We start from the raw sequence: 24,395 nt of genomic DNA on the forward strand, positions 1-24,395 counted from the left end.
GATGACATGTTCCCTACCAGATTTTTAAAAGCACTGAAAGTCTACATACACTACTAAGTAAACACTGGGGGAGAAGACATGGCGCGTCCAGAAAGAGATGCAGGGATTTGTGGGGGCTCAGTCGTGGTGACAGTGAGAAGGGAGGCACTATCTGGGAGCCATCGTCCAGAACGGAGGGGCGAGGAGCTCAGGCAACAGTCTCTGCAACACTGAACACAGAAAGTTATAAAACAAACAATCGCTTGATGTTTCTGGAAATTGACCTAAAGCCATGCAGCAATAAAGGAAGATTCATTCAAGAAAATCTACTATATGTGGAGAAGAATAGAGGGAGTCCAGGGCACCTCTTGCCCCCCCAAGCTCCACCCCATAGAAACTACTTCAGAGACACGTGCTCTAGGGGGTGCAGGCAGGATGGTGGGGAATGGTGTGGGGGTGTGTTCTGAGAGGTAGGGTGTAAACTCTGCCCCAGAAGTGGCAGGCTAGGAATTCTGGGTCCCCAACACCCTGACGACGGCTTGCTTGTGGGGCAGAGGTTCCACGCAGGGAACGGCAGGCCCAGAAGGCCAGCGCCCCCTCCTGGAGCTGGGGTGTCACTCCAGGAGAGACTGGCGGCACAGAGGTCCTGCCCTGAGGGAGAAGCAGGCCAACGGTTGTGCCCCAGGGGACCGGCTTTATTTGTAGCGGGTAGTGGAGTGCCCCCATGCCTCCCTGATTCCAGTGCCAAGTCAAAGGCCACGGTGACGTGGTGGGGAGCAATTACAAAGCCCTCCTGGCGCTGCGATCATCACAGCAGAAAGCTAACCAGCAGAGCAAGCGGAACTTTAACACACCCAGGAAAGCCTTCCTGGGATCACGGTCAACCCTGAGGCTCAGGGAGGCTGCCGGCAAGCATTAGACTGCACCCACGAGGAGCAGGCTCAGGGTGGACTTGGAGACATCCTCCACACCGCACCTAGATCGACCAAGGGGCAAAAGCCCAGGAGCGCTAGGCCTTAGCACAACCTGAACCAAACACTGGTTCAACAAGAAACTGTGACCCAAGAGCAGCTCCCAGGAAGCCGGGCTTAAAGGTAAAATCACACACCCCTGGAAGTCCGGGAGGCCATGTGCGCGGCTCAGGCTGCCCTCTCAGGGGAGATGGAGAGCAGCGACGCAAGCTGCTAGTCCCTGGCAAAACCGAAAACTCCTGCCCTGTGACTGCAGCCTCCAGGTCACACCCCACAGATGCACACGTGCATGCACGCACACACATGCACAGACACCACACATGCACACGCGTGCACACACCCCCACAGATGCACACATGCATGCACACACACATGCAGACAGCACACATGCACACGCGCGCACACCCCCCACAGATGCACACATGCATACACGCACACACATGCACAGACAGCACACATGCACACATGCGCGCACACACCCCACAGATGCACACATGCATGCACACACACACATGCACAGACAGCACACATGCACACGCGTGCACACACCCCCACAGATGCACACGTGCATACACGCACACACATGCACAGACAGCACACATGCACACGCGTGCACACACCCCCACAGATGCACACGTGCATGCACGCACACACATGCACAGACAGCACACATGCACACGCGTGCACACACCCCCACAGATGCACACATGCATGCACACACACATGCAGACAGCACACATGCACACGCGTGCACACCCCCACAGATGCACACATGCATACACGCACACACATGCACAGACAGCACACATGCACACGCGTGCACACCCCCCACAGATGCACACTTGCATGCACGCACGCACATGCACAGACAGCACACATGCACACGCGTGCACACCCCCCCACAGATGCACACGTGCATGCACGCACACACATGCACAGACAGCACACATGCACACGCGTGCACACACACCCACAGATGCACACGTGCACACACGCACACACATGCGCAGACAGCACACATGCACACATGCGCGCACACACCCCCAGATGCACACGTGCATGCACGCACACACATGCACAGACAGCACACATGCACACATGCGCGCACACACCCCCAGATGCACACGTGCATGCACGCACACACATGCGCAGACAGCACACATGCACACATGCGCGCACACACCCCCAGATGCACACGTGCATGCACGCACACACATGCGCAGACAGCACACATGCACACATGCGCGCACACACCCCCAGATGCACACGTGCATGCACGCACACACATGCGCAGACAGCACACATGCACACATGCGCGCACACACCCCCAGATGCACACGTGCATGCACGCACACACATGCGCAGACAGCACACATGCACACATGCGCGCACACACCCACAGATGCACACGTGCACACACACACATGCGCAGACAGCACACATGCACACATGCGCGCACACACCCCCAGATGCACACGTGCATGCACGCACACACATGCATAGACACCACACATGCACATGCGTGCGCACACACCCCACAGATGCACACATGCTTGCACAGAGGCACACACCCCACAAACGCACATGCACGCACATGCACACACGTGCATGTACACGCAGTGGTAAAGGGTAAAGATCTGACTGGTCAAGGGGCTTACCTATAACCTTTGACCAGAAAGGGGCTTCTGCTGACCTGAGGGTGACCCTAGGTGGTTAGGCTAGAAGATGCAAACCAGAAAGAATCGTGGCAGGGAATGAGAGGTCACACAGTGTGGGGAGATCAACTGCAGGGTCAGTCCAGCCAAGTCACTCAGCAAACAGATGAACCACCAAGCAAACTGCATCTGTCCCATGGGAGGAGGGGTCACTACCCAGAGCTGCCGTAACATTCTGCCTAAATGTCTCGCTTCCAACAGGAAACTATGAGACGCAGAGAGAAACAGGAAAGTGTGAGCGACAGAAGGGGAAAAAGCAGAAATAGAAACTTTTGAAGGGGCCCGTATGATGGACTGAGCAGACAAAGCCTTCACAGCAGCCATCATACATATGTTCAACCCGTGTTGCTGTGAGGCTGCAGGAGGATCGGGGAGGCAGGAGGGCACAGGGGTTGTGCAAGAGGTCAGAGGGGGGTCAGGGGCCACCTGAGCAGTAAAGCACGTGACACAGAATCTTACACATAGTGAATGCCTAATAAATGCTCTTACTTGTTTTGTTCTAGAAACTCTGAGCCCTTTCCCAAGCGTTGGCTCTTAAATCACTGGTGGTCCCACTCGGGCTCACCCCTGTGGCTCTGTATATAGCCACTGCACGATGAGGGCCCTGGCACACAGCAAACGCTCTGGGAAGTTCATCAGCCGGCCCAGGGGCAGCTGCCGTCTACCTGGGGGAACGGACAGACTGCACAGGGCCTGCTCTCAAGAGGTTCTTGTCTAATTTCAAAGAGATCCAAGCTCAGCAGAAAGGCACAAGTTAGCCTGGACCAAGGGCTGAGAGTCTCCTAAGTGCAAAGAGAGCTTTGCACAGCTCCTCCATGAGACCGAGTTCCTCGAGACCAAGGCACCGGGGCTTAACTGGTTTGGTGGCATCAGCCTCACATGGAAGGGGCTTAACAAATGCTTAAGTGGGTAAGAATGTTTATAGCCCTCCTGTTCGTACTAGCAAAAAAGTGCAAACGACAGAGGGAAAGCAGGGAAACGGATAAAGTACGGGTAGCCACAGCTCAGACTTTTTAAACCATGCTCTTGAAAACGTGTGCCTGTGGGAAAACGTTAACAACAAATTACATGGTAAAGGTCACAAAACGCTTGATCTCAATTTTTTTAGAAAGCTGTGTGGGAAGAGACGCGTTGAGAAAAGATCGTAAGGAAATACGCTCAACATTAAGGTGATCTTGTGCAGGTGGTCGGAGCACGGGTAAATCGACTTTCTACATTTTCTCTAGTGCTCACAATTTTCACAATCACGACCTAAGAAGTCACTTTCTAAAGATGAAGGAGCAGTGAGTCAGTCCCAGGAAGGTGGGCCTGCCTTCCAGATGACGCAGGACTTGGTGCTTTGAGGTATACTCTGCACTGGGTGCGTTCTGTGCAGCCCTGACCAGCACGGCTTTCTCCGTGAGAAGGAAGCAAAGTGAGCAAAATGCCCTCTGTCTGGAACCCTCCAAAAGTTTCTCACAGTACGCGAAATAAAGTCCAAACTCCCTGCATGGCCTGCGAGGCTCTCCACTGTCAGGCCCGCACCCACCTTCCCCCAGGAGGTCCTAACAAGCTCTCTTTCAGGCCCTGGAACACACCCCACGTTCCCACCCCCAGGACCTTAGTGCTTGCTGGCCCTTCTGCGCTCAGATCTCCTTCTGGTCAGGGACATCCAGGGCGTCCTGGGCATCTGCCCAGGGCGCGCAGAATAAAGCAGCCCTCTACAGCCCACCGCGGCCACATGGGCCTGTTTCATGTTCTGCTCAGGCCAGGTTAGTGCGGTTTACTGCCTTGTTCTCCTCCCACGGAATGCCGCTCATTCATACACGTTGACACCTCCAGCGAAGAGCAAGAGCGCCAAAAACACTCGGAAAAGGCACGAGCTGACAGCACTGTTGCCCTCACTCAAGGGAGGAAACTTGGAGGTACCTCCTCCGGGAAGCCTTCTCGGATTGGCGCTGGGCAGGGCGCTGGGCAGGGCGCTGTTGCCGGCGGGCCTGGGGCTTCTCCCCCCGCGCCCCCCGGAACATCCGGAAGGCTCGGCCGGCCGCCCCGGCCGCCCCGGCCGCTGCCCCCCGCCCCCGGAGGCACGGGTGGGCACTTACGCAGTGAGCTCCGTTGCCCCGTGGACCGCAGTCGCAGGCTCTGCACAGGCCGGGGCCGCGCAGGCGCTGAGTGGCGAGGGCGCAGCGTCAGGGAGGGCTTCCTGGAAGCGGCGGCCCGTGCAAGGGCGGGCGGAGTCTAGGGGCGGCTGGAGGCTGGGTGTGGGGCGGCGACCCCCGGCCAGCTGCACGCGGGCGGGGGCCCGAGGGCCGCTCTTATGCGGTAACAATAATGGCAGCTGTCACCCGGCGGCCCCGGCCGTGCGCCCCTTCCTCCCGCCCGCGGCCGGCCCCGAGAGCCGGCGAGCTGGAGGCAGCGAGAAGGCCCGCCCGCACTTACCGTCTCCGAGGCCGGCTCCGCGGTGCCCAGCGACATGGCGGCGGCGCTGCCCGGCCGCACCTCGGCACTGCGGGCACGGCTGTCGGGCTCTGCGGCTCCTCCTGCCGCCCGGCTGCCCGCAGCCTCCGGGCCTGCCAGCCCGCGCGCCGGCCGCGACCCCGCTGCCATGGTAACCGCGCCGCCTGCGGAGCCCCGGATGTGGCCGGCGCCGGCGAGTCCGGCCGACCGTGCGCGTGCGCTGAGAAACCCGCGGGCTGACCTGCCTCGCGCCCGGAGGTGCGGGGCGGGGAGCTCGGCCTTGCCAAGCCGCGGGGTCGCGCTTAACGACTCCTGCAGTGCGTCCGCCGCCTTCTCTCGTGGAGGCTCCTCGACAAGCCTGTGCGCTAGTCACCAGAGCAGGATGCTAGTATTTGTTAGGTTAACGCTGAAAGGGGCAAGGGGCTTGTGCAGTGTCCCAGGCTGCTCGTTCTGGTCACCTGGCATTCAGAAAGTTATCCTTCCTGATCTCTATCTTAGGCTCTAGGGTTCTGATGTTGCCCCAGAACAGTAAAAAGTAATGAGTTTGCACTGCACTCAGTGAGCATCATGAAGCTCTTTAGGGGCACTGGGCTCCAAAGCTTATTTAAATTTTTAGTAGTAAGTATGATGTGCTCTCGCTTCTTCATACAGGTCTCCAAGGGCACCTACTCTGTCCCCTCGCCCTGCTTTTTTTTTTTTCCCCCAGCCATGTGACATTATCCACAAACGCATTCCTTGCCTAGAATGTGAGCTCTCTGGGGCAGCCGCTTTGTTGACAGCCCGGACCTCCATCCTTGCTACAGAGTTTGGCACAGGCAGGTGCTCAATTCGTATATACTTGGCATCCAAGGAATCATGTAACTTCTTTGTGCCGCTGTTTCCTCAAATATAAAGTGGGGAGAAGTGTTGTTGTGAGGATCAAATGAGTCGATATCTGTAAAGTGCTTAGCTGCCCATTCCAGAATGAGTGCAACGTGACAGACTTCGTTTGATGGGGTGAGTGAATGAATCCCTACACCACTGAAGTGTGGTGTAGCAGAAATGCCTGGCAGGTTATTACTGCTCTAGTTCTGACACCAACACCTGCTACGGGTTCATGGCTCTCCTGTCCTCTGCATCCTCACCCACACAACAAAGGGGGTGAGCCCCACGGTGGTTCAGAGGCTGCCGCCCCTCCAGCAGGAGAAACTGAGGTTATCTTTTTAAAAAGTATTTTATTTATTTGGCAGAGACAGAGAGTGAGCACAAGTAGGGGGAGCAGCAGGCAGAGGGAGAGAGAGAGGGAGAAGCAGGCTCCCCGCCGGACAGGGAGCCTGATGCGGGGCTCAATCCCAGGACCCTGGGATCATGACCTGAAGGCAGACGCTTAACGACTGAGCCACCCAGGTGCCCCCTGAGCTGCTTATCTTAACGACTCCCATTTATTTCCTCTTTCTCGAGGTATTGCCCACAAGGTGAACAAGAGCTTTTGCTACCTGAACTTCTGAACTCTAAAAACTTCTGAAAGCCTTTCAAAATTTTTTTGTTGGCAAAACCTGTTCTGACCTCAACTCATTTGTCAACAAAAGTCTGAGCTGAGACGAGGTAAAGTGCTTGTGTGTTCCACTTGGAATGTATGTTACTGAGTCTCGCCATGGAACTTTTAATTCATTGGAATTATGGTGTGTGGCATCAGATCCTGCTCACATACAGTGTATGTACCATGCAAGTTCTCTAAAGTGTGAACAATATGTTTTCTGAACCATGCGTCCTCAAAAGTTTCAGGTACGAAATGGAAATGGTAGACCTGTGTAATATAGTATTCAACTCTGGAGCCAGGCTGCCTAGGTTCAGATCCCGGTCATGCCAGCCCACTAGCTCTACGACCTCAGGAGTTAGCCCCTCTACCCTTCAGTTTACTCATCTGAGGGGATGGTAATGGCACCCACCCTCCTAGAGCTGGCACAGCATCACCCGGGCTAATATGAAGTTAAGCACTTAGCACAGTGTTACTAGAAGATGTTTTCCCCCCACAACTGCTTGAGCACGCAAATATTATCCCCATTTTTACAATGAGGGATCACAATTCAGGGAAGAGAACTGTGTAGTTCAAATCTTTTCACCCAAGTAGTTCTAAGTGGGGGGGGGGTGTCCGGAGTGGTTGCCCATCAGAGTCCATTTTTTTTAAAAGTCTTTTTAGCTTAGTACCTCTAGGAATGCTGCTTTCCATATCCTAATATGTACCTGGTGTTTCCCCTAAAATCCTGCTGAAGCACTGACGCTGTGGGAAGATGAGGCTTGCTTTCTTGTTGGAGCCCAACAGAGGACTTGAACTCACAACCCTGAGATTAAGACCCGAGCTGAGATCAAGAGTCAGAGGCTTAACCGACTGAGCCACCCAGGCGCCCCACGATGAGGCCTCTTTCTGTCCACTGGCTTTGAGAACTCTAGCACACAGCTGATGGGCCCTGAGGACCCAGTTTGGAGGCCAAAGGACCAGCTACTTCACCTTAAAGATGAGGACGCCCCTTTCCGGTTCCCTCCCACTGGCCCGCCCAGACACTTGGTCCCTGGCCTGGCTAGGCCACGCCTTTTCCGGTCTTGGTCCCACCCCTTCCTCCAGAAAAGCCCCGCCTTCTGGGCGCAATGCCCGCTGGATCCTCGGGCGGGTACCACCGGCGTCCCTGTGACGGTGATGGGTTGGGGCCACGGGTTTGGGGCCGGCCTGTCTCAGCGCCCCTCCGCTTGACCTCGTTCCCCAAGTGTGGGCCCCCGGAGCTCCCAGGGTGGCCTTCCAGGGACCTTCAGGGTTTCCCCTGGCCGTCGTCCCTGTGCGCGCCCCCGCCAGACCCGCCAAGTGGCGCGGTCCGGTCCGGGGCGGAGCCTGCGGCGGCGGAGGGACGCGGAGCAGGTGAGCAACGCGTCCGGGAAGGGTTCACGGCCGCGGCGGCTGGCTGTAGTGTTCGGACCGGGGCCCAGGGGTCCGGGGGCAGCCTCATCGCGCCCCTCTGGGCGCTTCGGCCGGCCGGGGCCGCGACGGCTCCCGCAGCGAGGGCTCCCTTCTCAGGGAGCTAGCCTCACCGGGGATGGACAGACAGACCCACTCCCGACTGCGACAGAGCCCCCTGCCCACCCACAGCCTCTCGAGATAGCGCGCCCTGACGGCGTAACCGAGGGGCTCCCAGTCCCCTCCCCGGCAGGACTCGCAGGTGCACGTCCTGGCCCGGGAGGGACTGACAGTGGACGGAGCGCCTCAGCGCCACCCCCTCCCCGCGCTGCTGGCTGCAGGCGTATCGGATGCAGACGCGCTGACCCCGGGAGAGACGCTCTGCCCCCGTGAGCGTGGCTAGCGCCAGAACGCGAGCACACACCCCTAACTGGTCAACGCGCTGTCCGCTGTCCGAGTGAGCATCAAGCTGCCCCCCTCCCACCGGAGTCCAACGTTGGCAGGCTCTGAGCGCCTAAGGCCCCTTTGGAACGCGGGCGCCCGGAACTTGGGGCCCCGCTTGCTCCTGACCACCTCCCAGTACCACCCAGGCTGAGGTTTTGCGTCCCCTCCCCCGGCAGCCCCCTCAGAGGACTGCGGTCTTTCAGGGCCTGGCCCAAGCAGACATGGGGGCTGCCTGTGGCTAGGGTGGGGGGGACCTGGCCCTGACGTATTCTTTGCAGGAATCTCCAGCCTCACCATGGACCCAGAATGCTCCCAACTCCTCCCGGCTCTCTGTGCCGTTCTGGCAGACCCCAGGCAACCTATGGCAGATGACACCTGTTTGGAGAAGCTGTTGGACTGGTTTAAAACAATAACTGAAGCTGGTAAGGGGAGGGTGCTGCTGTTGACTGTCTCTTGGAGGCCGGAGGGTGTGTGGGGCTCCCCTGTGCAGGGGAAGCGGTGACCACCTAGTTCCCTTCCTTCACGTCCTAGAGAGTCCCCCTGGCTATTTGGAGACATGTCAAGTTGAAGCCAGAGGGAATGAGCAGGGGAGAGCTTGATCTTGGAAGTTCTTATCTGCTTCCAGCCCTGATTCAAGCCTCCTCTTGTTCAGTTCACACTAGATGGCTGCCCAGCACCTTAACTTTGTTGTTACTGTTGCATTTATTTGTTTGTTTCAAGAAACCACTTTTTGTTATTATGAAACTAATATGTATTCTTTAGATAAACCTTGAACAACACAAAGGAGTAAAGAGGAAAATTAAACCACCATCAACTTCTTAATTTCTTCCCAGCCTTTTTTCCTAACACACCATAAAGCTGCATTTTTCTTCTTCTTTTTTTTAGGATTTTATTTATTTATTGAGAGAGAGAGAGGACACTCGTGCAAGCAGGGGGAGGGGCAAAGGGAGAGAGAGAGAGAGAGAGAATCGGAGCAGACTCCCCACTCAGCATGGAGCCCCATGAGGGGCTTGATCCCAGCACCCTGAGATCACAACCTGAGCTGAAGTCAAGAGTCAGACACTTAACCGACTGAGCCACTCAGGCGCCCCAAAGCTGCCTGTGTCTTATACAAATGAGGTTGCTCTGAAAATACAGCACGGTGTCTTGCTCTTTCTCTGTTACCGTTATGGTGGGAGTTTCCTCTGTAGAACATGTTGATTTTATTGATTCTGCGTTCACTGTGTGAATGGACATTTATATAATCACACCACTGTTATTAGATGTCTGCATTTCTAATGTTACTTAGTATAAATAACGCTGGCTTTTTTCCTATGTAAATCTTTTCACGTATGTGGTCTATCTGTTGGCTGGTAGTGGCCTTAGGATAGAGCCCATGTCATTAATTTCTGCTGGTTTCCTCCCCTTTGGGTTGAGCGTCTCGGTCTCTCTTCTCTAATACACGCACGTGAGGCCACACACTTCTGTAGACACTATGTCCTGTGTGTTTTCCTGCACGGTATTTCTGTCATTTGTTTCCAGATATTTCATACTTTTCATTGTGATTTTTTTTCCTTCACACACAAGCGATTTAGAAGGGTATCTTTTAGATTCACAATGTGGGGTTTTCTTCAGTCTTTTTATTATTGACATCTAACTTATTTCATTGGACTTAGAAAATACATATATATTCTGATTTCTTTGTATCCGTCGAGGCCTTTATTGTGGCAGAGTATGCAGACGACTTTTACAAATCTTCTGTAGATTTCACCATCTGCTGTGTTTGTGGTATTAGCAGAGTCCTCACCTGTGGCCCTAGTTTGTTGTCAGATTTTAAAATTTACTTTAGGACAGGTTTCTTTGAGACATAACTTACATACCATGGAAGTGACCCACAGTGTACAGCACAACTGATTGGTTTTCAGTGAGTTCACACACAGGGCGGTACAGGCATTGGTGCAGCGTGATTTTGCAGCACGGTCCTCCCCTTAAAGGAAGCGGGGTGCCGTCCGCAGTTCGCCTCCCCGGCCAGCCTGTGCTCTGTCGGCCTCAGCGCTCAGCACGATGTGAAGGACGGTCTCCACACGTGCTCCTTATTCAGGTTTCTGCAGTGCAGGCCCGCCGTGTCCTTGCTAATCGGTGTGCTTGATTGGTTCTGAGATGGGAAGACGCTACCCTGAGATTGTGGATTCAACAATTTTTCTTTGAAATTCCGTTTTGTGTTTTCCTTTATAGATCTTGAAACTAGCTTAGGTCCGTGCAGGTGTGCACCGTTCTACCTTTGAACAGTGACTTTCTCCCGGAAGCACCGATAATGCTTTCTGCTTTCAAGTTCGGTTTGTGGGGTGTTCGTCTTGCTGCGGCCGCGCTGAGGTGGGAAGCTGCGTGGTGCGCCCTCACCACTGTGCTCCCCTCCTTTCTGCGCCGTCCTGCTTCCTCGATTCTCATAAACGCTGCATGGCTGGCTTGTTCTCCATTTAATATGAGCAACTCTTTAACAGACGATCTGCTTCATTTCTCGAGCTTACTGTTCTGTTTGAACCTATGTTCTTTTGTATTTTTTAGAACTTTCCAGGCCTTGTCTTGGTTCCTTTTTCCTCCTTTTCTTCCCTCGATTGGATTAATAAGTCTTTTATTTTTAAAATTTTTTCCTTTCCTGGTTTTAAAGTTATGCACTCCCCTTATGTTCTTTAGTGCTTATCTTCACACACAACCTGGATTTAAAAAGTCAAAAGTTAAAAAAAAAAAAAAAAAAAAAGTCAGAGGTTGACTAGAATCTCTATCCATTCTCCCACCACGAGGATCTCAGGGCACTTTAACTCCAGCCCACCACAGTCTTCCATGTTGTTATTGTCTGGAATTCTCATTCTATCTTGTTTTAAAACCCAGCAAAAGTTATTTAATTTTTAAAGTTGGTGCTTTTTTAGATTCGCCCACGTGTTTATTGGTTTCTCGGATTCATGCTTCTGTCTTCTTCACACTGTTCTTTTTCCTTCTCACTGAACCACATTCTGTGGTGGTTGTGCCCACAAGGGCCTCTCAACGGAAGAACCTCCCAGCCTGTGTCCCGCATGTCCCTTTGCCCGCCTTTGGACAGCAGTGTCGCGGAGTACAGGCCTCTCCGGTGCTGCGCCTGGAAAAGGATGGCCGTTCCATTGGCCTTCTGTGGGCAGTACTCTCAGCGTAAGAAAAAGCATCCATTTGAGACGTAAAGTGCTCTCGTGCTTTAATTTGCATTCCTTATTTGTAGCTGGCGGCAACAGGAGGCCTGCTCTGGTTTGCTAGCCCCTTGTGTTTCCTGTCCTGACCCCTACCCAGTTTGGAGGTAATGGCTTTCTAGTTCATGCCCTCCCGCGGAGTTCAGGTCCTGTCTGCTTTGTTGTGTTTGTTGCAAATATTTTCTCCCAGTAGGATTGCTAAATCTAACAGCAGGAGAGAAAGAGGTCTGGGAGTTGCCAGAAGAATGGTCCTTTTACGGGGAGGCCTGGCTGGCTCAGTCGGAAGAGTGCGACTCTTGATCTGGGGGTTGTGAGTTCAAGCCCCACGTTCGGTGTAGAGATGACTTAAATAGACCAGACTTAAAGGAGGGGAGCACCTGGGTGGTGCAGTCAGTGAAGCATCTGACTTTTGATTTTGGTTCAGGTCATGATCTCGGGGTCGTGGGATCAAGCAGTCAGGCTCCGTGCTCAGAGCGGAGTCTGCTTGGCGTTCTGTCTCTCCCTTAGCTCCTCCCCTTACTCACACGTGGGAGTGTGCACGTGTGCGCTCTCTCTCTCTCTCTCTCTCTCAAATAAATAAATCTTAAAAAAAAACCCAAAAAACGGTCCTTTAGGGCAAGCTGCATCGCTGTGCCCCAGTGACCCTCTCGCTGGCTGGGCCTGCCCCCAGGGTCCAGTCTCCTGTTGTTACAGGAGAACCCCTGCCTCGTAGAGCTGCTGTGCCACATGCTGAAACCCCAGGACCTGAGTTCCAGAGTTCTCTCCTTCTCCCTCCGCCTCACGGGGGTATTTGCTGCCCAGGAAGATTGCTTCCAGTATCTTCAGGTGAGCCTGGGTCCTCCCACCTGAGTGCCCCACCGAGAAGTACACGGCTCACTTCTCTGCAGGTGCACAAAACAGTGGCGGCCGCCATGGTCCTTCGGTCTCTGAAACGCACGGCCCCATGTCCTGACTTGTACCACCAGCTTTTTATTCCTGAGTGTGGTCCTTCTTTGAAAAACTGGCCAGGAATGATGTTGGGGTAAAAGGGTCAGGTTTTTGGAATCAGAGCTGGGGTTGACTCAGCTCTGACGCTTGGCCTGCTGCATGGACTTGCTCAAGTTCGTGAGCCCTCTGAGCCTTGGTTTCTTCCGGTGACAGGAGAGTTGTGTGTGTCACGTGGAACCATCACAAGGGTTAAGCAAGACCGTCAGTCTCACGCTTGGTCCTATTAGGTTATGAATGAGTGACTCAGGAGGATTTCTATGTAGTACTAAGACATGGAGCTTGGGAGCCCCCCAGAGCCGTGGGTCTTAGCTTTGTACCCCTGTATGGGCAAGCTGGGTTGGTTAAGCGATGCCCAATGGGAGCCTGTCTGGCCCTGAGATGGCATCTCTCGGAGCCTCACCAGCTCTTGGGAAGGCGTCTCCACTTTCTCCGACCCAGGGTGCACAGGGTCCGGGGAAGCCATGCTGTGATGCAGTGGCTTGAAGCGAGGACAGCAGTGGGGAGGGCTGTGTGCTCTCAGTAGCTCTGGGATGCCATTCGTGGACGGTCCATAGGCCGGTGGCGCACAGCTTCTGGCGGTGCAGCCCAGCACGGCTCGCTGGGGACCGGTTTTCCGGGATGTTCTCCGGGAACTCGCTACGCCCAAGTGTGTTCTGGGGCGTAAGTTTGTGCTTGCCGTCCTCGCGTGATACCCGTGGTCGCGCACGTACGCTCGTGGTGCCTGCGGTTTGTGAAGCTCCTCAGGGTCCGCAGAGTCACTCTCATTTCATCCCGGCGGTCCTGGCCAGTCAGCAGACCGGCAGTCTTTATTTTGCAGATGAGGAAACGGGAGGCCTGATGTAGGAGCCCCCCAGAATCGGCAGGGCTCACACTAGAGCTTCAAGAGTCTGTCGCCGGCTGCCTGCGGGGACGAGAGGCCCCGGGCCAGGGATGGGCTGTCAGCTGCAGGGAAAGGCTGCTCTCCCCTCTCCGGGGCCGGCAGCACTGGATGGCCTCCCCAGCTGCCCTGCACAGACTCCTGGGAGGTCTCACAGCCCCACGGGCTCCTCCTCAGCCAGTTGCTCTGCAGTCGACCGTGTCAAGGCAGGGGACATGCCCACGACCAACCAAGGCATTGGTTGGAGCCATTGCCGAGGAGCTGTCACTTAGGGAGGGTGTGCCTTCCGTGACAACAGATCCCCAGCAGTGGCACCCCCCCAGAGGCCTGTGGCTGCTGTAGAGGCAGACCCCTATCCATGAGCGGTCGGAGTCTGTCTCTGAGGTCTCACTGTCCCTGATCCTGGAGTCTGAGATGATCAGAGGGGCCTCTCGTACCTTGAGGGTTGGGCCATAGCCGAACGGGATGCCCCGTGGCCTGGCCTGGGCACAGCATAGGCTCTGAGTGCCATTTCTGTGGCGCAGAGAGGCTCAGAGTGAATGGCTGCACTAGCTCCCTCGGTAACAGGCAGCATCAGGGTTTCCCACGCACCTCGTTGAAACCTAGTAGTGAACGAGAATCTTACACACTGGCAAGAAATGTAGGACAATGCATGATTGTACCGTGGGCGTCCCTAAGCCGGTGGAGCTTGAGTGGGGAGTTAGCCTGCCAGGCAGGGGGGTGGGGAGGGAGTGTCGGCTTGGGGGGGGCTGTGGGCTCGCAGCTGGGTTGTAAAGGGTTGAACAGGTGCGGGGAGTGGGGCGGGCGGACACAGTGGGTGTGCTGGGGCATCCAGAGTGGGGGATACCCGGAGGAGCGTGGGTGCCGTTGGGGTCCTCGAATACAATGTCCTGGGCAGAGGTGGACTTCTGAAGGTGAAACTCATGGTACTGGTTTGGGGGGAGGATTTCTGAAGTGAACAACTAACAGGATTGATGAACTTTTATTTAAAACCCAGTTCTTAGGGGCGCCTGGGTGGCTCAGTCGTTAAGCATCTGCCTTCAGCTCAGGGCGTGATCCCAGAGTCCTGGGATCGAGCCCCATATCAGGCTCCTCTGCTGGGAGCCTGCTTCTTCCTCTCCCACTCCCCCTGCTTCTATTCCCTCCCTCGCTGGCTGTCTCTCTCTTGTTTCTGTCAAATAAATAAATAAAATCTTAAAAAATAAATAAATAAAACTGAGTTCTCCCAGAGCTGTGCCCTGGCAGGCAGACGTGGCTGTGCCAGGGCCTCCGGGGCCAGTTCCAGAAGCTGCCTCCGGGCTCCTCGTGTTGGCAGCAAGTGAGCAAGTCCAGAGAAGCGCCTTGACTGGCCCTGCACTGCCCATCTCCTGGCAGCGGGCCCCACTCACCACTTCCTTCTCTGCTTCCCAGCAGGGGGAGTTGCTGCCCAGGCTCTTTGGGGAGGCAGGACCCCTGGGAGGGGCCGCCTGGACCGCTCCCACCGTGCGCAGCGGCTGGATCCAGGGTCTGCGCTCCCTGGCGCGGCACCCCAGTGCCCTGCACTTCCTGGCCGACTGCGGTGAGTGCCCCTGCCTGCTGCGCCCTCAGCCCGTGGCCTTGCCAAGCCTGTGTGACCGCGGGGACATCGCGGCACCTTGCCGGGCCGTGTCTGCATGTCTATGAAGGTGGCTGTGATGTCGGGGGGCTGCTGTGAGGAGCACGCGGGGTCACAGGGGTGGGAAGTGGGGGGCTAGAGGCCCCTCAGGGTCACTGCAGTGCCCTTGGCTCCCAGGGCAGACCCAGCAGTCGGGGTGACGTTCAAATTAGTTAGGATCAAAAGCCTCGTTGCAAGGGCCTAACGCTGCTCGCCCTTGGAGCCTTCCGTTCTGGCTCCCCGCCTCTGAGCAGAGGGGAGGTCGGGGCCCTAGCGGTGCCTCCTGCGGCTCCGAAGCCTGGCCGTGGAAGCTGCTCACAGTGGTTTTAGCATCTCTGCCCTCTCCCTCATTCTGTGCCAGCTCAAGCCCGTTTTCTTCTCTCCCTGCCCTGTCCCCTACCCCAGGTGCTGTTGACACCATCTTCTCCCTGCAGGGAGATTCCAGCCTGTTTGTGGCCTCGGCAGCTGGGCAGCTCCTGGTGCACATACTGGGCTTGTCTATGCAAGGCCCCGCTGACGGGCCCCCCAGCCTGCAGGCTGGTGATTGGCCAGCATGTGCCAAGAAGATCGTGGGTCACATCGAAGAGTCCCTGCGCTCCACGGCTACCCCACAGATCACACAGGCTCTAAACGTCCTGACCACCACGTTCGGGCACTGCCACGACCCTTGGACACGAGTTCTGTGGGTGCGGCTGAGTCCGCTCGTGGCCGGTCTACTGGAGAAAGACCCTGTCCCAGCTGCACACTCGCTCGTGGATCTCCTCCTCAGTGTGGCCCGGTCAGTTCCTCTGGGTGGGCAGGAGTTGGGGGTGCTGTTTCACTTGGCAAGTCCTAGGGTAGCTGCTAGACCTGGGGCCGCATCTCACGGGTTCCCCCAGGGCACCGCAGGGAGCAGGGGAGTGCCAGAGGGGGTCTGAAAGCCCACCCACCTAGGAAGGACTGTGTCTCAGCTGGGCATACCCAGTGCCAGGGCTGTGGCAGCCCCGCTGGACGCCACGCGGGCTTTGGTGAGCAGGACAGGGAACTGATTTCCTTTCTGGGCTTCTCTGCAGTTCTCCTGGGCTGAGTTCTTCCAGCTGCGGCCTGTGGGAGACTCTGGCTCAGACTCTGAGCCGTCTGAGCCCCACCCAAGCAGGGCCGTTGGCGTTAGGGATCCTGAAACTGCAGGACTGGTAAGGAGTGGGGTTTGACTTGTGAGGACAGGCAGAGAGGTCTCGGGCATGGTCCTTGTGGTCAGGGAGCTTTTGGGGAGCTCCTGAAACCAGAGAAGGGTCCAAGGCGGCCATCGGGGGTGTGGCTGGGCCATACTTCAGTTATCGCCAAGGCCTCGCTGGAGGCTGTGGCTTCTGCGTGTTGTGGAGAGAGTAAAGTTTTTGAACGGAAGCTTTATAGGCTCCCCAGAGATTCAGCAGACTCTTGGATCCGCTCGCTCAGCTGCCCTCCGCTCCCCTCCCCAGTGGCCTTAGTGTGGTGTGCACATCGCTGGGGTGGGTCCTAGGGGCCCTGGGACGGTAGAGGGGGACCCAGTAGGCAGAAGTGGCCAGACAGCTTCCCACAGGAGAGGGAAGGATGCATGGGTCCAGAGAGATGGGAAGAACGAGGGAGTTTCTCCAGGGTGCTGGGCAGATGAGAGGTGGTCATGTTGGCGCAGGTTGGGGGTGAAAGTTGCCACTGGACCCACTCCCCAGAGCTTTTGAGGGTACAGTGCAAGCCTGGCTCTGGGCTCCAGGCTCTCCAGATGTTCAGGGAGAGGTGGTGGTCTGAAGGGGTCTGAAGCCAGCCCAGAGGGAGAATTCTATGCCATCTTAGCCTCCCACCCAACCCTGAGCCCAAGAACGCAGTATGTGAAACCCCAGGAACGCTCCCGGGCGGTGGGGCTCCTGTTCCCTGGCCCTCAGCAGGCACTGTCCATTGGAGCAAATGTGGTCCATCCTTCGAGGGGCTGTTCCTGGGGCCCGGGTAGGTCCTTTCTAACAGTTGTAGCAGCTTCCGTGGAGTCCCATGCTGGCAGCCTGAGTGCTGGTCACAGTGCTTTCAAGGAAGCTGTTTCTCAAGGGGGTGTCTGGACCCCAGCACTGGCCTCCTTGCCCCAGATTTGCTGGGGATGTTGGGGGGGCAGCCGGCTCAGCCCAGTGTTGGAAAGTGGTACTCACCGTGTCCTCTGTGCTTAGTCCACAGGCACTGAGGGCCCAGGCCTTTGCTGTCCTCCTCCAGCCTCTGGCCTGTGTCCTTAAAGCCACGGCTCAGGCCCCCGGGGCCTCAGGTATGCTGCTTCCTGAGGGTGGCAGGTGCAGGAGGGCTGGCCGCTGGAGTCCGGGGCGTGTCCTTGGTGTTGGGGAGGCTGGTGGGCAGCAGGGTACCCAGTTCACCGTCCCCGCTGAGAGTGCAGGTGGGGGCTGTTGTCACAGGCTTGACTGCTGCTCGTCTCACGTCCCTGCCGTGGGATGAACGGGGCAGCATCACCCCCAGTGGGCGTCATCCGGGGCGGCCCCAGAGCAGCTGGGTGGTTACGTGGGCGTGCGCCACATGGTGATTCCTGTCTAGATTCTGTGACCCGGGTGGTGTGGGGGTGGCTTCCCCTGCTGTGACTCATCTTGCTTCGGCCGCGCGGTGTGTTGAGGACCCGTGGGGGCCTAGTAGCCCCATGTTGAGCGTAGGGACCAGTCTCCTGAGCAGCGGGACCGGCCCAGGAACGGGCTGTGGGGAGAGCTGGGCTCGACGGCTCAGGAGCCCTGCAGACAGGTTCACAGCCCAGCTCTGGCTAGCCCGTCACCCGCTGGGAGCCTCCGGTCCTGGTCTCCCGCATGCGGTGACAGCCGCGGGGTCCATGCCCGGCAGCCGAGGCCTGCAGGGGTGTGTGGGAGGCGCCCGCTGATTGGGCGCTGCCTCTGGCTTGGCCCGCAGGCGTGCTGGACGGTACCGTGGGTGACTTCGCTACAGTGGACACCCTCCTCCCCTCCAAGGCAGCCTGCGTGGGTCTCCTGTGCCGGACCCTGGCCCACCTAGAGCTGCTACTGCCCCTGGTGAGTGCGGCCTGGGCCCGAGTCTGCAGCGGCCGTGGGATTCGGGGCCTGCACTGACCCCCCCTCTCTCCCAGCCCCAGCGCCCATGCCCCTGGCCCCAGGCACCCCTGCTGGGGGCCGCGGTGACCCTGCTGCAGCTGTGCCAGGGCTCAGCGAGCCCCACTTCTGACACGGGGCACCACCTCTGTGCACTCCTGCTGGGCTGCGTGCGGGTCCAGCGGGCGGCCCTCGATTTCCTGGGGACGCTGTCTCAGGGGACAGGTAGGCCAGCATGCCCCCGCAGGCCCTGCTTGCCCGCTGCTCAGCTGCGCTGGGACCGCCATCCTCCACGTGTCCTCTCTGGGGCGGGGGTGGGTTCGGCTGGCTGATGGGTTCTGTCCCCTGCTTTCCTCGGATTGACGCACTTTGGTGCTGGGGAGGCCCCTGGAAGGGAGGTTGGGTGCTTCCTTTGTGTCTGTCTCAGGCCCCCCAGAGCTGGTGACGGAGGTGTTTGCTGTCCTTCTGGAATATCTCAGGAGCCCAGACTCCAGCCCCACGGTACAGGCATGGGGTGTGGGGGGAGGGAGGAGGAGGGGGGAGATATGTGGGGAGGACCCCTGCAGGCTTCTCAAAACAGGATCTTTTGCGGGGTCAGAGTCACTTCTTTTTTTTTAGATTTGTTTAGAGAGAGCAGGGAGGAGGGAGAGGGAGAGAATCTCAAGCAGACTCTGGGCTGAGCGCAGAGCCCAATGCGGGGTTTGATCCCACGACCCTGAGATCGTGACCTGAGCCAAAACCAAGAGTTGGACGCTTAGCTGACTGAGCCCCCCAGACGCCCCCAGACTCACTTCTTAAAGTGAGGGGCAGGTGGCGGCTTGGGGTTTGACCCAGGGCCTAGCGGTAGTGAGGACCGAGCGCCGGGGATGCTGAGCCGTGGAGAGCAGGGAATTCTCTGGGAGTGGGGAGCTGGAGCCAGATGGGCCCTGCACTTGGGATCCAGACTCTGTCACGTTTTCTGCAAACGTACTCGTCCGCGTGGCCGCATGGTGGCGGGCCTCTGGTGGGCGCAGCGTGAAGGCCGTCTGTTGTCGAGCAGGCGGTTAGAGGTGGGGACAGCAGGCCTGGTGGCTTCCTGGGCCTCTGGGGAGAGGGGGCCTGGAGTTTGTCCCATAGCAGGGGTCCTGATGGGAGCTGCCTCCTCGTCCTGTCTCGCGACCCGGGATGCCGGCTCTGCCGCTGCTGGGTGCTTCTGCCGCATGAACACGAAACCCACTGCCGCCTTCTGCCTGCCCCCGGGGCCCCATCGTGTGTCCCAGAGCAGGGACGGGAGCACAGGGTGGGCAGAGGGGGGCAGGCAGGCCAGCTCACCCCTCACCACTCCTGGCCCTGCAGCCCTGCTTTGCCTGCTCCAGGTTCTGAAGAAGGCCTTCCAGGCCACGTTCAGGTGGCTCCTGAGCTCGCCCAAGACCCCCGGCTGCTGGGATCTGGATCCGCAGGCCCTGCTGTTCCTAAGAGGTAATCCGGGCCCTTCCCAGGTAAACTGAGGGAGTCGAAGGCGCGAGGCAGTTGGGGGCAGGGCGGGCGTGGCCTGGGCCCCTCTGAGCTGCCCCCCCTGCCCCAGAGCTGCTCCCTGTGCTGCAGAAGCGTCTGTGCAGCCCCTGCTGGGAGGTGAGGGACTCCGGCCTCGAGTTCCTGACCCAGATGACCGGACGCTGGGGAGGTGAGTGCGGGGCGGGAGGGGGCCCAGCCTCAGCATCCTGGTTGTTTCTCGTTGGCTTTGGGAAGCAGACCGCCGAGCTGCCCTTGCAGAAGCGAGGGAGAAGGCAGCGGGCTCAGGCCTTGGTCATAGTCGGCTGTGGCCTCTTGGACCCCCAGGGCAGGCCGGCTTCAGACACGCGCTCCTTGCCTCAGAGGTGCCCAAGCTCACCGAGCAGCTCCTACGAGACCCTGAGAGTTATGTCCGTGCCAGTGCGGTGGCCGCCACAGGGCAGCTCTCCAGCCAGGGGCTGTGTATCTCCCCCGCCAGCCCTGAGCACCCAGGTGGCCAGCAGGTAGGAGGTGGTGGGTCCCCAGGTAGCCCACACCCAGTAGCCGTCTTGATGCCCCGGGTCCAGTGTCGGGTGGTGTGGGGCCAGAGTTGTCGGCACATTCCCTGAATCTCTGGCTCTTCCTCCAAGCACCCCTGTCACTTAGACGTGGTCACCCCTGTTTGATACATGAGGAAATGGGGGGCAGAGGGGAAAAGCAGGTTTCGCCCCAAACCTGGTGGCGGGGGATTCTCATTGGGCGGGGGTTCTGTGCCAGTCAGTGGGGGCCCTGCCTTCCCCTCTCCCCTCCCACCGCCTCTCGCTCTGCCCTCCAGAAGAGCCCGCTCTCGGAGCTTCTGCACATCCTCTCCACGGACTCGGAGGGATTCCCGCGGAGGGCCGCCATGCACGTCTTCACCCAGTGGCTCAGGGATAGCCATGCCGACGTGGTGGGGGACACGGAAGAGTTTGTGGCCGGGGTGCTCCAGGTAGCCAGCCAGGATCTGGACTGGGAGGTCCGGGCCCAGGGCCTGGAGCTGGCGCTGGTGTTCCTGGAGCAGACGCTGGGCCAGCCCGGCTCCCCCTGTCCCTATGCCGTGACCCCGCCCGTGGTGGCCCCAGCCTGCCCGCTGGCCCAGGCCCTGCAGCCGCTCTGCCGAGTGCGGCTCTTTGAGTTCGCCTTCCGTGCCTTGTTTGACTGTGACCGACCTGTGGCCCAGAAATCTTGTGATCTTCTCCTCTTCCTGAGGGCCAAGATGGCTTCGTCCAGCAGCCCGCAGGAGGCCAGGAGCAGCCCTGACGTGGCCTCTGTGGAGGCCGCCCTGCAGAGGTGGCAGGCGGGCGATCAGGCCCAGCCCCTGGGGGACCTGGAGCCCGAGGTCGTGCTGGCCGTGCTGAAGTCGATGGACCTGGAGGGCCTTCGGGGGGCACTGGCCGAGAGCAGCGACCACGTGGAGAAGAGCCCCCAGTCGCTCCTGCAGGACATGCTGGCCACAGTGGGCATCCTGGGGGAGAACGAGGCTGACTGCTATTGAGGCAGCCCGGTGGCGACCTGCCCGGGTCCCCCCTCCCCTGTGCCACGCCCCTTCCTTGGGACCCTGTTGTCCTGAGAGCTGTGGCCTGCCTGGCCGCACGAGGGACCTTTTGGGGAGACCGGGATCAGTGAGACCAACCAGGTCGACGAGTCCGGCTTGATGTGTGATGAAAGAAGTGGCTTGTTTTGTACTCAAAATAAATGGCGTTTGGCAGTGCCCCTGAGTTAGCCTGTGTTCTCAGACAGCCCTGGGGGTAGGTCCTGGGCCTAGTGGGGCTTTGGAGAAGCATCTGAGGAAGGATTTCTTTGCTGGACAGCCACATGCTTCACGGGTATGTGTTGGGGGGTCTCCACTTGGACCCACTGTGCCCCAGGGATACCCAGACGTCCGAGAGACCATATCTTGGGCTGGAGAGTGTCCGGCCCTGGATTCTAGCCCCTGGTGATGGTGACCCCGGGTCCGACCAAGACCAGGTCTCCAGCCTCTGAGCCCCCAGGATCACCATATGCTCGTAGTGATTGGAAGCCTGGTGTCTCAGCTGACCAAGCAGGGAGAGCTGCTCGTGGTAACGTTGGGGAGTCGGGACCCAGGCCGGTGCTACACCGGGGCCAGCTTGCCGTCTCCGGGCTGTGGGACCCTGGGCACGTCGCTCCCTCCCGGAGCCTGTTCTCTCATCTGTGAAATGGAGATTCTCCCCTTTGCCTCCCACAGGTAAGCGTCCTAGGGTTCTAAAGCAGCGGGCATGGGCAAAGAAGAAATCTCAAGAGAAATTTAGAAACATTTTTAACTAAATAAAAGTGAAAATACAACCTCTGGAAGTTTGTGGGATGAAGCAGAGCTCAGAGGGAAGGTTATGGCATTGAGTGCAGAGGTCAGGAGACAAGGGACATCTCCAATCAGTAGGCTCTACCTTCGATGACGAGAAAAAGAGCCGATTAAGGAAGAGAGAAAGGAATAGTAAACATTGGAACTGAGAGCAGTGAAATCGAAAACAGGAAATGAGTAGAGAAAATCTAAGCCAAAAGCTGATTCTTTGATGTGATCAGTAAGTAAAATTGGTAAGCTGACTACGGAAAAGAGGGGATACAAAGTACTAACCCCCAAAATGAAAGGGGGGAGCTCACTGCAGGTCCCGCAGACACTGAAAACCTCCAGGAATAATGACAAAGGGGTCCTGGGAGCAGGCTCAGGCCCACAGACTTGCCCTAGATGAGACGGGCCAATCCCTTGAAAGACGCAGTCTGCCCAAACTCACACAGGAAGAAACAGAGGCTTTAAATAGGCCTGTTTGTGTTAGGGAAATGGAGTCGATAATTCATCACCTTCCGACCCAGAGCCCCGGGCTCCGTTGGGTGGCACCCGATGGGTGCGCTGGGGAGCTCTACCAGAGCAGGGGGAGCTGCGCGCTCTGCAGTCTTCCAGAGTGTTCCTTCCGCGAGGCATCACCCGACTCCCAGAGCAGACGGAGACTCCAGGAAAGCGCTGGACACCGGATGCCGCGGGCAGAGGTGGTAGGCGGTGTCAAAGCACGAGCACACCCAATCCGACAACGTCGAAAAAATTGGACGCCGCCGCCCCGGTGGGATTCATCCCAGCTGTGCAAGGCTGGGCTTGGCCTTCGAAAGTTCACGTAAGCCGTCGGGTCCACAGGCTAAAGGGGAAAAAATCTCCCGCTCGGATCAATAGATGCAGAAAGAACATCTGATGAACCCTGTCCTGCCCTTTCTCCCCCCAGAGGTGAAGGCCCCACAGCGCTGTCGACATCACACAGGCTCCTGGAGGGAGAGAAGTGTGTGGACAGTGGGTGACCTGCTCTGGGAAACTGCTCTGCGGGAAGCCGTGGGGGGGGGGGCGACCTCGCATTCATGCCATAGGCCCCGTGGTTTCCACCTGCCCACGGAGGGAGACCGGCCTGCCCGCCACACCCACGGTCACGTCCTGGCTCCACCGCTCACGGGCCGCTGTGTCCTGGGTGGGTCCCCTGCCTCCGCGGAGTTCTGTGTGGGCTGCGCCTGGCCGTGGATTGCCGACGGGGAGACATGGTGTGTCGCCACGAAGACGGTGGTTGCCACGTGTTGTCTTTAACTGCTGTGTCCCCGAGGTCGTGTAGCTTGGCTTGCTCTCCTGCTCTGCCACCTCCCTCCCCTGGCTTCACACACCACCCTCACACTCCTGCCCAGACCTCTCTGTGAGCTGTGGGCCTGCACGCCCACTGCCTGTGGGGTCAGCCACACTGGGAGGGGGCAAGGACACTGCACACGTGACCCCATAACACTTCCCTGCGTCCACTGCCTCTTTTGTGGGTTCCTGCAGCCACTTCTTCATGGCTCTCCTTCCTTCGAGCCTCCCTCCCTCCGGTCTGTTCTCATGGCCGCCACAGTGATCTGTCTAAACCTGGTCATTGCCACTTCCCTGCCTAGAACCTGCCATGGCTCCCCATTGCCAGCAGGCTGCTCACAAGATCCTTTGGGCCAGGCGCCCATGAGCCTGTCCTGCAGGATCTCTCGCAGAGCCCTACCTCCTCCTCCTGGAGAATCACCCACGGGAGCCTCTGTGAGTCATGGGCCGTGGCTGGATGTCTGGGCCCTCCGTCAGTTTCAGCTTCAGCAGGTGGGGGACTCAGGGGGGCGCCCAGAGCCCGCATTTACAGCCAGCCCCGCGGGAGAGCCTGGCGATGAAGATCCCTGTTTCGGGTAGTCCTAAGATGTCACCCTGTCCCCGTCCTTCTCGGGCCTAGACTCCGTTTTGGCAGCTGTTTCTTACAGCACGTGGGGGTCCACTGAGCACACTCCACTGTCCCCGACTCCTGCTGCCGTGGCCGAGAGGGCACTGCCCACCTCACTGCTGTTCCTGAAGGTAACCTCTCTTTTCTCCACGGTTGCTTTTACCATCTGTCTCCGTCTTTGGTTTTCTGCCATTTTATTATCATGCAGGTGAGGGGTTTTATTGTTGTTATTGTTTTGGTTTTTTGTTTTTTATTCTTGGGATTCACTGGGATTCTTGAGTCTGTGGATTTTTTCCCATCGGTTCTGGCAAATTCTCACCTGTCCTTTGAGATGTTGTCCCTGCCCCGTATTGTCTCTCAGTTCTCCTAGAACGCCAGTAAGTATCTGAGATCTCACTTTTCCCTTCCCGTAGCCTGTCTTTTGATTCCTCTGGGTTCT

The 24,395-nt window shown here is 57.9% G+C and overlaps 2 protein-coding genes across 9 annotated transcripts in view; one reads left to right on the forward strand and one right to left on the reverse strand.

Moving 5' to 3' along the window:
• Window positions 1-5,228, reverse strand: part of IQCE (IQ motif containing E) — a 46,241-nt gene extending 41,013 nt beyond the window's left edge. For 2 of the 3 annotated variants that reach the window (XM_040634700.1, XM_040634699.1), the window contains exon 1: window positions 5,087-5,228. In XM_040634700.1, the coding sequence (XP_040490634.1) occupies window positions 5,087-5,122 (36 nt within the window). In that variant the 5' untranslated portion in view covers window positions 5,123-5,228. Of the gene's footprint in view, window positions 1-4,749; window positions 4,816-5,086 lie in introns of those variants that run through there. The other variant, XM_040634701.1, reaches the window with a different exon arrangement.
• Window positions 5,229-7,732: 2,504 nt separating this feature from the next.
• Window positions 7,733-21,447, forward strand: BRAT1 (BRCA1 associated ATM activator 1). 6 transcript variants are annotated; one of them, XM_040634704.1, is made up of 14 exons: window positions 7,733-7,994; window positions 8,753-8,896; window positions 12,342-12,496; window positions 14,946-15,093; window positions 15,574-15,946; window positions 16,221-16,340; window positions 17,340-17,431; window positions 18,073-18,191; window positions 18,266-18,452; window positions 18,655-18,728; window positions 19,583-19,685; window positions 19,792-19,890; window positions 20,046-20,221; window positions 20,536-21,447. In XM_040634704.1, exons 2-14 carry the CDS (start codon window positions 8,770-8,772, stop codon window positions 21,229-21,231), a joined length of 2,469 nt encoding a protein of 822 aa, XP_040490638.1. In that variant the 5' UTR covers window positions 7,733-7,994; window positions 8,753-8,769; the 3' UTR covers window positions 21,232-21,447. The 6 variants fall into 6 exon arrangements, with proteins under 6 accessions (XP_040490638.1, XP_040490637.1, XP_040490639.1 ...); XM_040634703.1 differs by having other exon boundaries at window positions 7,734-7,994; window positions 19,583-19,705; window positions 19,812-19,890; window positions 20,533-21,447; XM_040634705.1 differs by having other exon boundaries at window positions 7,735-7,994; window positions 14,949-15,093; window positions 20,533-21,447.
• Window positions 21,448-24,395: the final 2,948 nt, after the last annotated feature.

This window comes from Ursus maritimus, unplaced genomic scaffold (assembly GCF_017311325.1).
Source record: "Ursus maritimus isolate PB19 unplaced genomic scaffold, ASM1731132v1 scaffold_2, whole genome shotgun sequence".
NCBI classification, from domain to species: Eukaryota; Metazoa; Chordata; class Mammalia; order Carnivora; family Ursidae; genus Ursus; species Ursus maritimus.